Raw genomic sequence first — 14,150 nt, 5'->3', positions numbered from 1 at the left:
TTTTTGATGATTTCGTTATTTTTTACGATGAGTATAACTCAAAAACTAAAAATGCTATCAAAAAATTTTTAACTGGGAAAGTATAGCCCGTGATCAGGTGTATATGTTTTTACATGTTTGAAAAAATCAATAAAATCGTGATAGGTAATAAAGCGGCCGACATCTCGTGAGCCCATTTTTGATGATGGTTACTAAAACGACTGTAACTCAAGAGCTATATTTTTAAAAGATGGTTTGTGAAAGTAATACGATGTTTATATATATTTTCACTGTTTTCACATATTAACGTTATCCTGAAACCTCGATTTTAAAAAAATATGCGAGCTGAAACTAGTGCCTCACAAGACACTGTTTAGACGGCATATTCAAAAATCAGGATTCTTGGATTGAAAAAATTTTTTTAAATCATTTTTGTGAAGAACTAATGTAGTTATGATATTTAAACTATATACTAACCAAAAAATAAAATTCAGAACAAATCATCCACTGTTTATGAGAAATGTTTTCGAAATTCCCCTACACAGTTCCTCTTTAAACTCTCCTATCTTTTTTCCTTGCGGATTTCTAAAAAAGTAACAATGTGCAAACAGTGAAAAATTATATAAACATCGTATTACTTTCACAAACCTTTCATTAAAAATATAGCTCATGAGTTACAGTCGTTTTAGTAACCATCATCAAAAATGGACTCACGAGATGTCGGCCGCTTTATTACTTGTCACAATTTTTTTGATTTTTTCAAACATGTAAAAACATATACACCTGATCACGGACTATACTTTCCCAGTTAAAAATGTTTTGATAGCATTTTTAGTTTTTGAGTTATACTCATCGGAAAAAATAACAAAATCGTCAAAAAACTAAAAGTGGATATCTTTTTGGCCAGCACTGTAAGGTTGGCAGGCAGCCACCATTCACCATCACTTTCCAAGTGTCTGTCTACTCATCGTTCAACAATGTCTGACGTCGCCGTTGCCGAGACTCCAGCTGTGAAGACCCCAACCAAGGCTCCAAAAGCCAACGCTACCAAGGTGCCAAAGGTTAAGACCGCTGCTGCTCATCCTCCATTCATCAATATGGTCACTGCCGCTATCAGCAGCCTCAAGGAGCGCAAGGGATCCTCGAAGATTGCTATCCTGAAATACATCACCGCCAACTACAAGCTCGGAGATCAAGTTAAAAAGGTATGTTTTTTTTAAAATTAAATAAAGATATTTCGAATCGAAATTTAATTGATTTTTGGATTAAAATAATTGAAATGTCCACATGGATAAAAGTCAAAATTATCGATTTTTCCCTTTGCCGACGTGGCATTCACTTTTTTAAAAAATTTTCTCGGACGTCACAGGGACAAAAGTTATCGATTTTCTCGCTAATTTTTAAGCCAGCATTCACTAAATTTATTTTTAAAAATAAAAATTTTATTCGAGATTAACTCCAACCTCCGATCTGCCCTCAAAAAGGGAGTTGCCAGCAAGGCCCTCGTCCAAACCGTCGGAACTGGAGCCACCGGGCGATTCCGTGTCGCTGAGAAGACTGCCGCCACCGCCAAGAAGCCAACGGTGAAAAAGGCCGCCACCGGGGAGAAGGTTAAGAAGACAGTTGTCAAGAAAACAGTCGCCAAGAAGACCGGAGACAAGGTGAAGAAGGCCAAGTCACCAAAGAAGATCGCCAAGCCAGCTGCCAAGAAGGCCACCAAGTCCCCATCCAAGAAAGTTGCTCCAAAGAAGGCTGCTGCCAAGCCAGCCAAAAAGACCGCTGCTCTAAAAGCCTAATACCATTGTGTGATTTATCAAATTTAATTCGATCTCACCATTTTAGTATACCTCCCTCTCTTGTAGGTGCCCCTAATACTGGTTTTTCTGCATTTAATAATTTGTTCGATTTTCACCAAAATACCTTCCAATAAATCAGTTAATAACACAGTGTTTTCTCTTTTAGAAGCTCGTTAAAACATAACGTTTATTTTCATTTAGAAAATAAAAATCAACTATCGAATGAGTGAAAATGTGCAAGGATCAGCACTATCCACAACTCGTCGTCGAAGATGCTGAGGGCTGCATCTCCCATCCATCCTTCTCCCGATCCTCGCCTTCACCAAGTCTCCCGGCATTCTTCACCATCACCAGCGCAGCGGCTCTTGTGTGACGGATGGTCACCACCGTCGTAGATCCCGGCTCCGTGTGCAGAACGTAGGTGCGACCTTCACCTCCAATGAGCACGAGATGGCTGGTGTTGGCGCCTGGAGCTGACATTTTTTCGCAATTCTTTTCAGAAATCTGTAAAAATCATTTTTGAATAAACATAGATGTTTCAAATTTTTTAAAATGGAAATTTTCGAGTTCAAATTGGAAAAGAAATAATGATAATAAATTAATAAAAAGACCATCAGTTTATGAGAATGCCTAATTTCAGGCGCGAGAGAGCAATGAGAGATTTCGGTGCCTTTGCTACGAGATATTCGCGCGCCAGAACGGTAGGCATTCTCATGATCTGCTGGTTTTTAATATTTTGAAAATGTTTTACGTTAAAGAGGGCGAGCAGTGGTTATTTCGGAGTGTCGTTGTCAATGCTGTAATTTTTGGGGTTTTTTGGTTTTTCAGACTGAAAAAAAAACAAAAAAAAATTTTGCCACGTGAAGAAGGGCAAGCCGGATTTGCCGGAAATCGGAAATTGTCAAAATTTTTCAGCAAAATGTGGTTTTGCAAGTTTTTGGAAATTTTAGAATTTCAATTTTAATTGGCAAAATTGTATGCATCCTATGAATGTTCCTACGTTTATTTTGAAAAGTAAGCGAATTTTTTGAAAATATCTTTTCAAAAAACTGGAAAAAAGTTTCAAAAAGACACAGTTTTAAGTGTTTTCGCCTTATAAAAATTCCCTCTAAAAACTTCCGGCATATTGATATCCCGCAAGAGGCAAATTGGCAAACCGGCAAATTACCGGAATTGAAAATTTCCGGCAAATCGGCAAACCGCCAATTCGCCGATTCGCCTAATTTGCCGCCGACCCATTTTAGTTTAGAAGCGAGAATACGATTTTAAATGTTTTTTGGCTTTTTTTTGCGCGCCCGCGCCCCAAAGTCTTTTTTGCTCTACACTCCCGGCTGGAGGCGCTGTAAAAATGTGAAAACATAATTAATACCTTTGAAGTAGATATACAATGCGTCAGATGATAGACTAGACATATGTATAACTGAAAAAAAGTTCAATTTCCGTTGCTTGTTTGTTTTTGGGGGTCTGGTCATAAGACAACTGAATGTTTTTATTGGCTATCAGACATCTTGAAATATTTTTGTGCCAAACGGTATTGCTACACGCAAAAATCATTATAAATGACTAATTTTTGGTTTTTTTTGGGTCTTTAGATTTTATTAGATTTTTTTAGAAAAACATTTTGAACTTTGAATGATCAGTCTTTTTTATATTATCACATCATAATAGGATATTTGACTAATAAAACAATGTTCCCTTTTTCTGATCAAAAGTACAAAACCAGCCAACCGAAAAATTGTATGCCGTCTATCTCCTAATCCTATGACTTTTTTACTTTCAGACACATTTTGTAGTAATAGTGAATTTGTTGGTTTCAGTTAAAAATGTTATTCGTAATTTTTTTAATTTAAAGTTAACTATTGAATTATTTTGCTAAATAATTTTCGAAGCGAGTTTCAGAAAATCCTTCAGAGGCTTTTGAAATCAAAGTGCAAACGTGCTCCACGGCGAAATTTAAACTCGCCGCACCAGGAAGTAGGGTCTCGTTAGGTATTGGCGACAAACGTAAATTTTTGATTGAAGTTTTTTTCTAACTTCATCCAGTATCAAACATTTTAAAATATCAGAGCGGAGCGTTTTTATTTGGTCATTTGGAGCACAGTCGCATATCATTTTCAACACGTGGTGCCAGAGTGTCTCACTTCGGTTTCATCTACGTAGATCTTCAAAAAATGCGGGAGAAGAGACGCAGAGTTCTCAACTGATTTCGCATGGTTTAGAACGTGTTGACGTCACATTTTTTGAGCAAAAAATTCCCGCATTTTTTGTAGATCAAATCGCAATAGGACAGCCTGGCACCACGTGTTTCAACAGGAAATTTCTTCTGAGTCCTAATAATAAATTTTGAAAGAAATAATGTGTACCGTTATAGGGTACGGTAATTTCTCGCTTAGAAAAATATTGATTTTTGATTTTTTTTTGTTATGAATATCGAGAAATTAAATAAAATGAAGAATATTTAATTTATTCAAAAATCGAAAAATCGGAAACCATAGAAATTAGATTTTCGAAAAAACAACCTAGAACAATAATTTTTTGATTTTTTCACCTAAAAATCTAAAAGCATAATCACTGGGTTTGACTAACTATGACACATCAGTTTTGAAAATTTTTGCTTTTTTTCTGCTTTACCCTTTTTGCGGTCAGAATCATATGACTCTCGCCCGATTTTGAGTCTTTTGGCACAATTTTTTTGATCTTCTTTTTTTTTGCTACATCATCAAATAATATAATTTGTATTTAGATTTAAGACAAATATTGTTCAATTCAATGACGACTGTAAACTCAACAGTTTGCGAAACAATGTTGACCTACTCTAAATCAGTTGAACTACGGCTATCCCTACTTATCAACTGGTTCATAATGCTTCCATCATTCCCGATAATTGGATACTCATTTTTTTATTGTTGGACTCGAAGGTTATTCCATAAAAATACGCAGTTGCAAGTTATTATTCATCTAGGAGGGCTACTCATTCATTGTTTTGGGAGGTAAGACTATTGTCTATCCCTTTGAAAAATAAAATTATAAGCAAGTTTTGGGTTTAAAAGTTTGGTTTTTAAATAAATTGAATTTTGGAAAAAAAACACTTTTTAACAAAATTTTCAGTTAAAGTTTTTGAATTTTTGCAAAATTCACAAAAATGTGAATTATTTAATCATTCGAGCATTATTGCAGGTTCGAGCCTTCCAAATACCGTTGCAATCTAAATTAAATTTAATTATAATGTTTAACTAAAATTAATTGAAATCCTAGGATTTTCATGTAGGCGTTAAAATTCTTGCCTGCCTGATTTTAAGGCGACCTCCGCCTGCCTCTCGAATAAACTGATAAAAATAGAAAGTCCGTGTAGAAAGTTTGAAATTTGAAAATTCACGTTAAACTGCATAAAATATGCCAAGGAGCCGGTGTGATGCGGGCAGGGTTCAGGTAGGCATCAGGTCCCGAAACCGTGCCTGCAAATACTGAGTTTTTACATTTTGCCTTAAAAAAAATAATTTCAGAAATTAAACAAAAATTTTGAAATCAATAAAAAAACAACGTTTAGCACTCTAGAAACTTCAAATACATATTTCTACAGACGATACTTCAAAAAAGTAACAATGACCAATTCTAGGTTCTCCCTGCACACGCTGGACCTTTTCAATTATTTTCACCCTCACACTGATGGCTGTGACATTCTTCCAAATTTCTATAGGTCTGCACAAAAAACCTCAAGCTCCTCGAATTTTCCCTTTTCAGATGTCTCATCTTACGATTTTTCTACAATTCGGGGCAGGCGCTTATTTCGATGACCCCGCTTTCAATAATCCTTGAGAGACTGATCGCGGTTGGTTACAATCGGGCTTATGAGAATTGCTCGATAAATTACGGGGTTCTACTGGGAGCACTTCAGATTGCCTTAGCGATTGCTTATCTTACAACAAGATATATTCATGCAGCGTTTCGTCCAGCTAGTTTCACTTTTTTCTATTGCCAGGTGAGCTACAAACTACAAACTACAAACTATAAATCAGGGGCTTGGCGGCAAATCGGCAAATTGCCGGTTTGTCGATTAGCCGAAAATTTAGATTTTCGGCAAATTGCAGGTTTGCCCGAACACCAATTTGTCGAAAAAACTTTTGAAATTTCCAAAAAAATGTGCAAAACCACAATTTGCGGAACATTTTCGGCAGTTGGCATTTTTCTGGCAAATTTGGCAAAGCTGCAATATGCCGACTAAAGAAGCAAAGCGGCAATATGCCGATTTGCCGGTAATTTTCAAATCCGGCAACTTGCCAATTTTCCGGTAATTTTAGACACCGGCAACTTGTCGATATGCCAATTGGCCGGCAATTTTCATTTCCGGCAATTTGCCAATTTGCCGATTAGCCAAAAATTTAGATTTTAGGAAAATTGCCAATTTGCCCTTGGCCGAATAGCAATTTGCCGAAAGAAATTTGGAGATTTTCAAAAAAAAATGTGCAGAACCACAATTTTCCAAAAATATTCGGCAATTGCCGTATTTGCGGCGAATTCGGCAAATCGGCAATTCGCAGGTTGGCTGGTTAGTTGGAAATTTTCTATTCCTGTAATTTGCCGGTTTGCCGAAAATTTCTATTCCGGCAATTTACCGATTTGTCGTTTTGCCGAAAATTTCTATTCCGGCAATTTTCCAATTTGACGATTTGCCGGAAAAAATCGTTTAAAGCCCACCCCTGCTAAAAACTATAAACTACACATGTTGAGCAATGCTTGAATTTTCAGACACTCGTATCAAGTACTATTTCAACCAACGAGACGTATATTCCATTGCTGTTAATAATTGTATCACATATAGTTTCTATTCTGATATTCAGATGTCTTGAAATAAAAAATAAGGTGAGTTTGAAAGCGTGGCCGCAAAAAAAGTTGATGGCCGAGTTTTGAGTTTTACGCGGCTAATTACCTAATGGATTCGAAAAAGTTTTTTCCAGAAGCTTCGAGAAGTGGTGGATATCAATTTGAGCACAAGATACACACTGGATCAGGGAAGACGATCTTTCATCGCCTTGAAATGTTTCATTAGTTACAACTGTTTGATGGTATCACTGATAACAGCGGGTCTGATGTTCCTTCATTTGGTTTCTTCGCATTTTTCAAAGCCAAATTATATGGCAATTATTGAAAGTGAGTTTTCAACGCTTTCTGTGAAGCAATGATTTTTGCTGAAATTCTAATAATAGCTATTTGTTTTTCTGCTCCAAATGACAGAAATCATTACCAATTTACCGAATGTATGTATATCACAGTAAAAAAAATTTAAAAAGAATTGAACTATAACATTTTCAAATTCCCGCGCAAATGAGAGATCTAGTTTTATGATTTGAAATTTAACACTTTCAAACATTTTTCCGTAAAGAATGCTTGCCACCTAAAACAGTCACCTAAAAGAAATTAGCTGAATCTTCTTTTTTTGCAAAAAACACATGGTGGCAGAGTGTCCCATTTCGGTTTGATCTATGATTATGAGCGTGCTGACATCACTTTTTTTGGCAAAAACTCCCGCATTTTTTGTAATTCAAACAGTAATAGGACAGCCTGACACCATGTGCCGAAAATCAAAAATTTTCCATCAATATAATTTTTTTTGGGAAAAAATATTTCAGTAAAATTACTTTGCGCGGGAATCCAAAAATAATATTCTCCCTTCTGAGTTTTTTTTTTGCAAATTGGAGAAAAAGGATAATTTAGACAAATTTATAATTTTTCACATTATAAATATTTGGTGTTAACAATAATTTTAAAGTTTCAAAATGCCTATGTTTTCAGTGACCCACGCAATTCCACTATACGGTATGATTGTCTGTATCGCTGTCTACTGGAAGTTACGGACCATCGATGGTGAGCAGCGGAGGAACATCACAATGGCTCTACGAGGACAGGCCGTGCATACTGATTTGTATTTTCAAATGTTTGAGAAACAGTTGAATTGAAATTGAAGAAATTAAAAAAGTCTTATAAATATATATTAACATCAATTTTTCCAAGAACGCCAATTAGAATTAGAATCATTAAATTTATCTTCTTTTTCCGGATCCTTCTTCTCCGCCTCCTTCTCCTCATCATCATACATCACGAACTTTCGTCGAGTTGTCGTCTGGTGGCGATCGTCCGGGTAGCCTGGTTTCTGTTCCGTTACGGGTTGTAGAGGGGGACGCTGAAATTATGCAAAAATCAATACTTTCTGGGTGTGCCCGCAAAGCGACAGACATCTAGTTGTTCTCAAGACCCTACAGATGTCGGCCGCTTGTGCTAGGTAAATATACTAGTAGCGGAATTGGGAATGTTACTGAAAATTGTAGCCCTAATTTCAATACTTACCGTAGTGTTTACAGAAAAACGAGAAAATCCCATAAACAGTGAGAAAATCCAGCTTGAAAATGATTCAAAGTTTGAACTGTCGCGCAATTTCGTGTCGATTGAAATGCTCTTTTTGAGATATTTCTGAATTGTCTTTTTGAAAAATTGAAAATATCTCAAAATGTTCTCAAACTAAAGATTTAGGCTCTTTTCTCTCCCATTTAACCGAATTTTCCCGTTTTTTCTTTCTAATAAATGTTAGTTTTTTTTAGTTATTTCTCCACAGTTCCTTTATTAACCCTCTGAGTACATATTCGATACCTGGTCTGGAAATTGGCGATGTTTTGTCGTCGACCGAGTCGTTGTCGTTGCCAATTTTTTCGTTGTCAACTTCTTTTTTGTCGTTTTCTTTGGCTTCTTTGTCGTTACCTTCTTCTTTTTTGTGGTCACCTTCTTTTTTGTAGCCCCCTTTTTTTTTCGGTGGTGGTCTTCTTGGCCGTCTTTTTGGTCGTTTTCTTCTGAGCCGCTGCTGCTAGCTAATCAATGATTTAAGTCTCTTATTATACTAATTTGAAGGAAACCTCACCATTTTTATTGCTCCGCTTGACACGTGGCGCTTCTAGGACGGATGAGTTGTTGGCACCTGAAAATTAATTTTTAGAAAAATTTCAATATAGATTTTTTTTCATTTTAACACTCATTTTGCTTATCTCAAAAGTTTAGTTCAAAATTTAAATTTATGATAACTCTGCCCATTTAGTGGTAATGATTAACGTAGCTCCGCTCATTTTTCGCAAATTAAAGTTAGAATAAATTTAAAAAAGTTAATTTTGAATTCAAGAGGAACCTGTCTTATTTCTATTACGCAAAATGATAGTTTGACGAATTTCAATTCGAACACCTTCAGAGTCAGCCGCCGTCGAGTTGAACAGATCGGTCATGTTGTCCGGTAGGCCGAACTCGGAATGCGCCTGGAATTTCAGTCCATGTTCGAGTTTGACGACGGTTATGTTGGATTCTGAAATTCATATTTGAAGTGAATAAATTTAATTTAAACTTTGGTAAATGGAATAATTATTTTCAAGGAACAAAAATGCCTCCCTGCCAACTTTGGATTTTATAAAAATTGTTAACTAAAAAAATTTTATACATAATTTTTGAACATAAAGTTGCTTAGAGGAGGAGTGAAAAATTTTGTAATTGATACTTTTTGGCAACTTTTTGAGAAGTATTATTATTATATTCGGCCATGGGGGCCATGGCTTTCAACCAAGCTACCTCTAACGTATTTAAATTAAAACTACACAGACCATAAATAACCTACAAAAAGATTGCTCCTGATTTTCTAAAACTCACAGAATACAATTCTCAAAACTTCAAAATGATTTCCACTAATTTAAATATTAGTTAACAATCAGAATAAAAGTAGTTTTCAATTAATAGTCTGGTTTCAAATAATTTGCAAAAAACTGTTTCGACACTTCCAACAATTATAGAAAAACCCACCCAACTCCATCTCCAGCGTATCATTTTGTGCTCCAATCGAATGTTTGGTCAGAACGACCAAAAAAAGACAAATCGCCGTAGCAATTTGTCGCATAGTTTCCCAACGGAAGTATGGTAAATGTGACGATCTTTTGTCAGATGTTTTTTCAATTTTTTCAACCCGCAATCCGATCGGATTTTGTTGTTTTAGCCATGTTGGCCAACGGATTAACCGGTCGTGTCTTGTGATTTTGATCGGCATTTTTGAGGTTTTATACCTCATGGATGATAAATAATGCGAGAGAATGAGGCTGATGTGTATGCATGCCTGCCTGACCGTGTCTGCCTTTCCTGGCTTCTTCGTGAATGATACACCAAGGATTCAAGTATTATATTCAGTTTTTATATTCAAAATGAAACGGTATTTGATACCTGATTATGAGATACAGTTATTGGAGAACCCTACAAAAACTACAAAATGAAAAAAATTCAAATTTTGTGCCAATTCGCCAGAATCAAAATGATCGAGATGACAATGGTAAAGACGAATATGAATACAGCAAGCGTCGCCAATCTGGAAAAATTTGAATTTTGTAGGATGTGCCTTTAAATATATGTGTCCTGTAATTGAAATCCTTATCTAGAATTATATTTGAATTATATTTTCTACTTAAAAAATGAACCCGAGAGTTTCTGCACCTTTAAATAATGATAACGGGTTTTAATCTTAAAATTCAAAAATAGCATTTAATACAATTTCAACTATTTTGAGGCATCATTAACTAAAAACCTGGACCTGCCTATGCGCCTGGCCTGCCTACGTAGGCACACTTGTAGGCACGAGGCAGGCCTAGCAGCCTTTTAAAAATCGAGAAAACAAAAACATACCGAGTCTGCATTTTGACGTACCATGATTTGCGGATCGTCGGTGGCGGCGTCAATGGATCCCCAAAGGATGGTCTAAAATTTTTTTTAAAATTATGTATTATTTACCTATTTATAATTTTTTTCTAAATTATGAACCTTAATTAACTTATTTTCTAAAACCTAGACCGGATAATTTCAAACCTCTGATAAATAATACGATCCAGACTAGTTGTGCGAGCTGAACTCATTCAGAAGTGTGAGGAGAAAATGTGCTCGCCGAGCTCAAAAATAGCACAAAAAAGCTTACGCATTCCATATGCAATAACAAGATTCTATTACCCCTCCCCCCTCTTCACCTCTTTTACCTCCTTTTGAGTGTACTTTTTCTCCTTTTTTTGCATTTTTTTCAGAGAAGTATTATCTTAATTGAGGGTTTGTAATTTATGCTCATTGATCACTTGACATTTTGTTCTTAGAAACTTAATTCGAAAAACAACTGAATAAAAATGCAAATCGAATTATCGGTTTCCGAGGATCTAGAAATCAGAAAAACCCGCGTGGAATTCTATTCCATGAAAATTGACTTAATTGCTTCTGTTCATCTTCTTTAAAAAATACACTATAAGCCATACCCTTATACGAAAGTTGGTACATAGTGAGGCCTCCAAAAACAGCGCCTGATTTTATAGAGAAGTGGCGTCATACAAATAACTTGTTAGAAAAACAACATAACATCACAGTTTTGTCTGATAAACTTGACCGAGTTCGTAACAAAAAATAAAAAAAATTCCCGGCCACCAATTTTTCAAAAATTAAAAAAACTCGGCCACCGATTTTTTTTCGGCCACTGATATTTAAACAATATGTGCTGAGAGAATGTGAACAAAAAGGCCACCAAATTTTCAAAAAAAAAAAAAACAAACCCGGCCACCAAGTTTTTTACACCAACCTTTAAATAATATGTGAGGAAAATTCAAATAGATTAAAAACTAGGCCACCGATTTTTTTGCGGCCATCGACATTTAACCAATATGTGCGGCTCAGATAGAGTTAAAAACTAGGCCACCAATTTTTCAAAAAATTAAGATAAAATCTCGACCATCAATTTTTTGCAGTTTCACCAATTATCTAAACAATAATTGGTGAAACTTAAGGTAGATTAAAAACCTCGGTCACCAATTTTTCAAAAATTAAAAAACTTGGCCACCAATTTTTTTGCGGCCACCGACATTTAAACAATACGTGCTGCTCAGATAAACTAAAAATCTAGGCCACCAATTTTTCAAAAAATTAAAATAAAAACTAGGTCACCAATTTTTCAAAAATTAAAAAACTAGGCCACCGATTTTTTTTGCGGCCACCGACATTTAAACAATACGTGCTGCTCATATAGACTGAAAAAATAAGCCACCAATTAAAAAAAAATTAAAATACAAACTCGGCCACCAACTTTTCTCCGATCTTTAAACGATATATGGCGAATATTCAGCTAGCTTAAAAACACGGCCACAGGGTGGAGCCAACTCACACCGGAGTGTTGTAGTTTAAAAAAAAATCAATTCAAGAAAAAATTCAAACCTTGTGGAAAGAAACGAATTTCCTGGGTTATTAATTGAAGAGTACATAATACTTTTTTCCCTCCAAAAAATCTCACTCAAATGCCGTTTTTCGAAATCTCATTATTTCAAGTGGGGGCGTGGCCTGAGAGCAAAAGAGTTGCAGAGTACAGCGACTTAGAAATGTAGAAAAGGTAATATTGGATTAGCTGGTGTGCATGAAGCACGTGTTCAAGATTATAATGAGCAGAAAAAAAAAGAAAGAAAAAAGTTGGTGGGGGACGTGCTATACGAAATTGAAATGAATGTCTAGGGTGATGATGAACTTTGGTTTTTTCAGCAAATTAAATTTAAGTACGGCTCGTGGAGCAACAAAAAATTTGAACTTGTGAAAAAAGTCTGCGTCAAGGTTTTGGAAGATTGAATTGAGCTTAAGTGGAGTGGATCAGAGCTAACAAATAATTTTCCACATTAATCATTTCAAATTTTGTGTACTTTTCTAAACAATTTAAAATCGACAAAATAAAGTGAGCAATTAATAATTTTCAAGATGACTGATTTTTATTAAAATACCAAAGCACAAACCATAAATTTTTAGGAAATGTCAGTAGACCTTGAAAAAAACAAGCATAAAATTTGAAAATAATGCTGTCTGGGAGAATTCACTGAATTTTTAGTTTGAGAGCGAAAATTGGGATATAAAAATGGTATAAGAAATTTGGCAGCAAAAAAAAATGTATGTGGCTGGCTGAGAAATAATTGGTGGCCGAGTTTTTGAAGATGATTTTGAAATTTGTTGAAATGTCTATAAATTTATTTTTAAAAAACAATTTCTTAACTAATAGTAAAAAATATTTTTAAAAACCTTTTACAACTGCATGAAGCCAATTTTTGAAGAAAAAAAAATCGGTGGCCGAATTTTTTTCTCTCGCGGCCACGTGTCAAAATTTTAAGAAGTGACCGAAAAATCCAAAATTCTAGTGTTCTACTTAATTAATATTTTATTTATTTGTTGACAATTGTCAAAAATAATATGAAAGAGATTTGTAAATATCTGATATTTGGCAAGAAAATTATTTATAAAAAATCGGTGGCCGAGCTTTCTCTAATTTGCGGCCACGTGTCAAAATCCGAATTTTTTCGGAAAAAAAACAACTTCAAAAAATCAATGGCCGAGTTTTTAAACAAATTATTTTCAGAATCATACTAACATTTTCCGCTTTGCTTTGCCAGATGTTAAGAAAATTAATTGAATCGGTGGCCTAGCTTTTTCTATCCGCGGCCACCCGTCAAAAAAAAACTCACATTGACCCAGAAATAGTGATATCAAAATCCAGACTGTCTTCGTCATCGCTCATGACTTGATTCAATTTTTTTTTTTCGAACTTTCCAATTTCCGTGCCAAATTCCTGTTCCAAAAATGAATCAGCACATTCTGTAAGAAATAAAGTTCACAAAATTGAGTAGTCTGGCAATGAAGAAAAAAGCTCCAAAAAGGCGCGAACAAAGAAACGAAGAGTGAACATTTTTCGTATGAAAATTTGGGAGGATATAAATCAAATTTATATCTCTCAGATCAAAATCGAGGATGAGTTTGCTGTGAGTTTTGAGTTGGAAAATTGCGGGGAAAATGATAGAACGGAACAAGGAAAACAAGTTTTTTTAAAGGAAAAAAACATATTTATTAGCTAAATTTGGAAAAAAAATCATAGATCACAAAAAATAACGTGAAAAAAATTTTATTTTCGAATATTTAGTTGAATAAACAGAAATTTGAAAAAAATCGTTATTCCTGGTCAGTAAGACCATTAAGAAGTCAGCTTGGAAAATAAGGCAAAAAAGAATAAAAGAACCTATGAAAAATTCACATTTTCTGGAAAATGGAGAATAGATTTTTTTTGACTTTCAGATTTTTTAATGAAAGGAAATTCGAAGGTGAAGTTGTTCGTAAATATGGATTTTGGTTCAAAATGGCCAAAATAGTCTGAAAATCAACAATAGTGCAAAAAATGAGAAAAATTTTGAAAGACTGAATAACAAAATTTTTAAATTTACGGGTTCTCATCAGGGATGTGCGGCAAATCTCAAAGTTTGCCGAGTTCGGCGAATTCGGCAAATTTGCCAGGCTGAGCAAACACCGAATAAT

The 14,150-nt window shown here is 35.0% G+C and overlaps 5 protein-coding genes and 1 non-coding gene across 9 annotated transcripts; 3 read left to right on the top strand and 3 right to left on the bottom strand.

The window, feature by feature from the left end:
• Nucleotides 1-877: 877 nt before the first annotated feature.
• hil-6 (Putative histone H1.6) lies at nt 878-1,925 on the top strand. The gene is made up of 2 exons (NM_071153.4): nt 878-1,184; nt 1,431-1,925. The coding sequence occupies exons 1-2, from the start codon at nt 957-959 to the stop codon at nt 1,773-1,775; spliced, it is 573 nt and encodes a 190-aa protein (NP_503554.1). The 5' UTR covers nt 878-956; the 3' UTR covers nt 1,776-1,925.
• A 99-nt stretch (nt 1,926-2,024) lies between these two features.
• On the bottom strand, nt 2,025-2,255 carry F59A7.12 (DUF4357 domain-containing protein; the record flags this gene model as incomplete). Its single annotated transcript, NM_001038403.3, has 1 exon — nt 2,025-2,255. The coding sequence occupies one exon, from the start codon at nt 2,253-2,255 to the stop codon at nt 2,025-2,027; it is 231 nt and encodes a 76-aa protein (NP_001033492.1).
• A 2,289-nt stretch (nt 2,256-4,544) lies between these two features.
• srab-13 (Serpentine Receptor, class AB (Class A-like)) lies at nt 4,545-7,729 on the top strand (the record flags this gene model as incomplete). The annotated part of the gene is made up of 6 exons (NM_071152.3): nt 4,545-4,765; nt 5,392-5,472; nt 5,517-5,754; nt 6,522-6,635; nt 6,731-6,923; nt 7,566-7,729. The coding sequence occupies 6 exons, from the start codon at nt 4,545-4,547 to the stop codon at nt 7,727-7,729; spliced, it is 1,011 nt and encodes a 336-aa protein (NP_503553.2).
• Nucleotides 7,730-7,736: 7 nt separating this feature from the next.
• F59A7.5 (uncharacterized protein) lies at nt 7,737-9,758 on the bottom strand. 4 transcript variants are annotated; one of them, NM_001313194.3, is made up of 6 exons: nt 9,603-9,714; nt 8,998-9,114; nt 8,683-8,739; nt 8,418-8,632; nt 8,118-8,240; nt 7,737-7,953 (listed from the first exon to the last, which is right to left on the bottom strand). In NM_001313194.3, the coding sequence occupies exons 1-6, from the start codon at nt 9,694-9,696 to the stop codon at nt 7,771-7,773; spliced, it is 789 nt and encodes a 262-aa protein (NP_001300123.1). In that variant the 5' UTR covers nt 9,697-9,714; the 3' UTR covers nt 7,737-7,770. The 4 variants fall into 4 exon arrangements, with proteins under 4 accessions (NP_001300123.1, NP_001024001.1, NP_001024002.2 ...); NM_001313193.2 differs by having other exon boundaries at nt 7,745-7,953; nt 8,944-9,114; nt 9,603-9,702; NM_001028830.2 differs by lacking the exon at nt 8,118-8,240 and having other exon boundaries at nt 7,738-7,953; nt 8,944-9,114; nt 9,603-9,713.
• Nucleotides 9,759-9,964: 206 nt separating this feature from the next.
• Nucleotides 9,965-13,443, bottom strand: F59A7.14 (ORF3). The gene is made up of 3 exons (NM_001313192.3): nt 13,310-13,443; nt 10,470-10,541; nt 9,965-10,155 (listed from the first exon to the last, which is right to left on the bottom strand). Exons 1-3 carry the CDS (start codon nt 13,360-13,362, stop codon nt 10,071-10,073), a joined length of 210 nt encoding a protein of 69 aa, NP_001300121.1. The 5' UTR covers nt 13,363-13,443; the 3' UTR covers nt 9,965-10,070.
• On the top strand, nt 11,604-11,624 carry 21ur-15339. Its single transcript, NR_068627.1, has one exon.
• Nucleotides 13,444-14,150: the final 707 nt, after the last annotated feature.

The sequence above is a fragment of the Caenorhabditis elegans genome, chromosome V (genome assembly GCF_000002985.6).
Source record: "Caenorhabditis elegans chromosome V".
In the NCBI taxonomy this organism is placed as follows: Eukaryota; Metazoa; Nematoda; class Chromadorea; order Rhabditida; family Rhabditidae; genus Caenorhabditis; species Caenorhabditis elegans.
The sequence above is the reverse complement of the archived record's forward strand: the minus strand, read 5'-3'. Positions and strand labels throughout refer to the sequence as shown.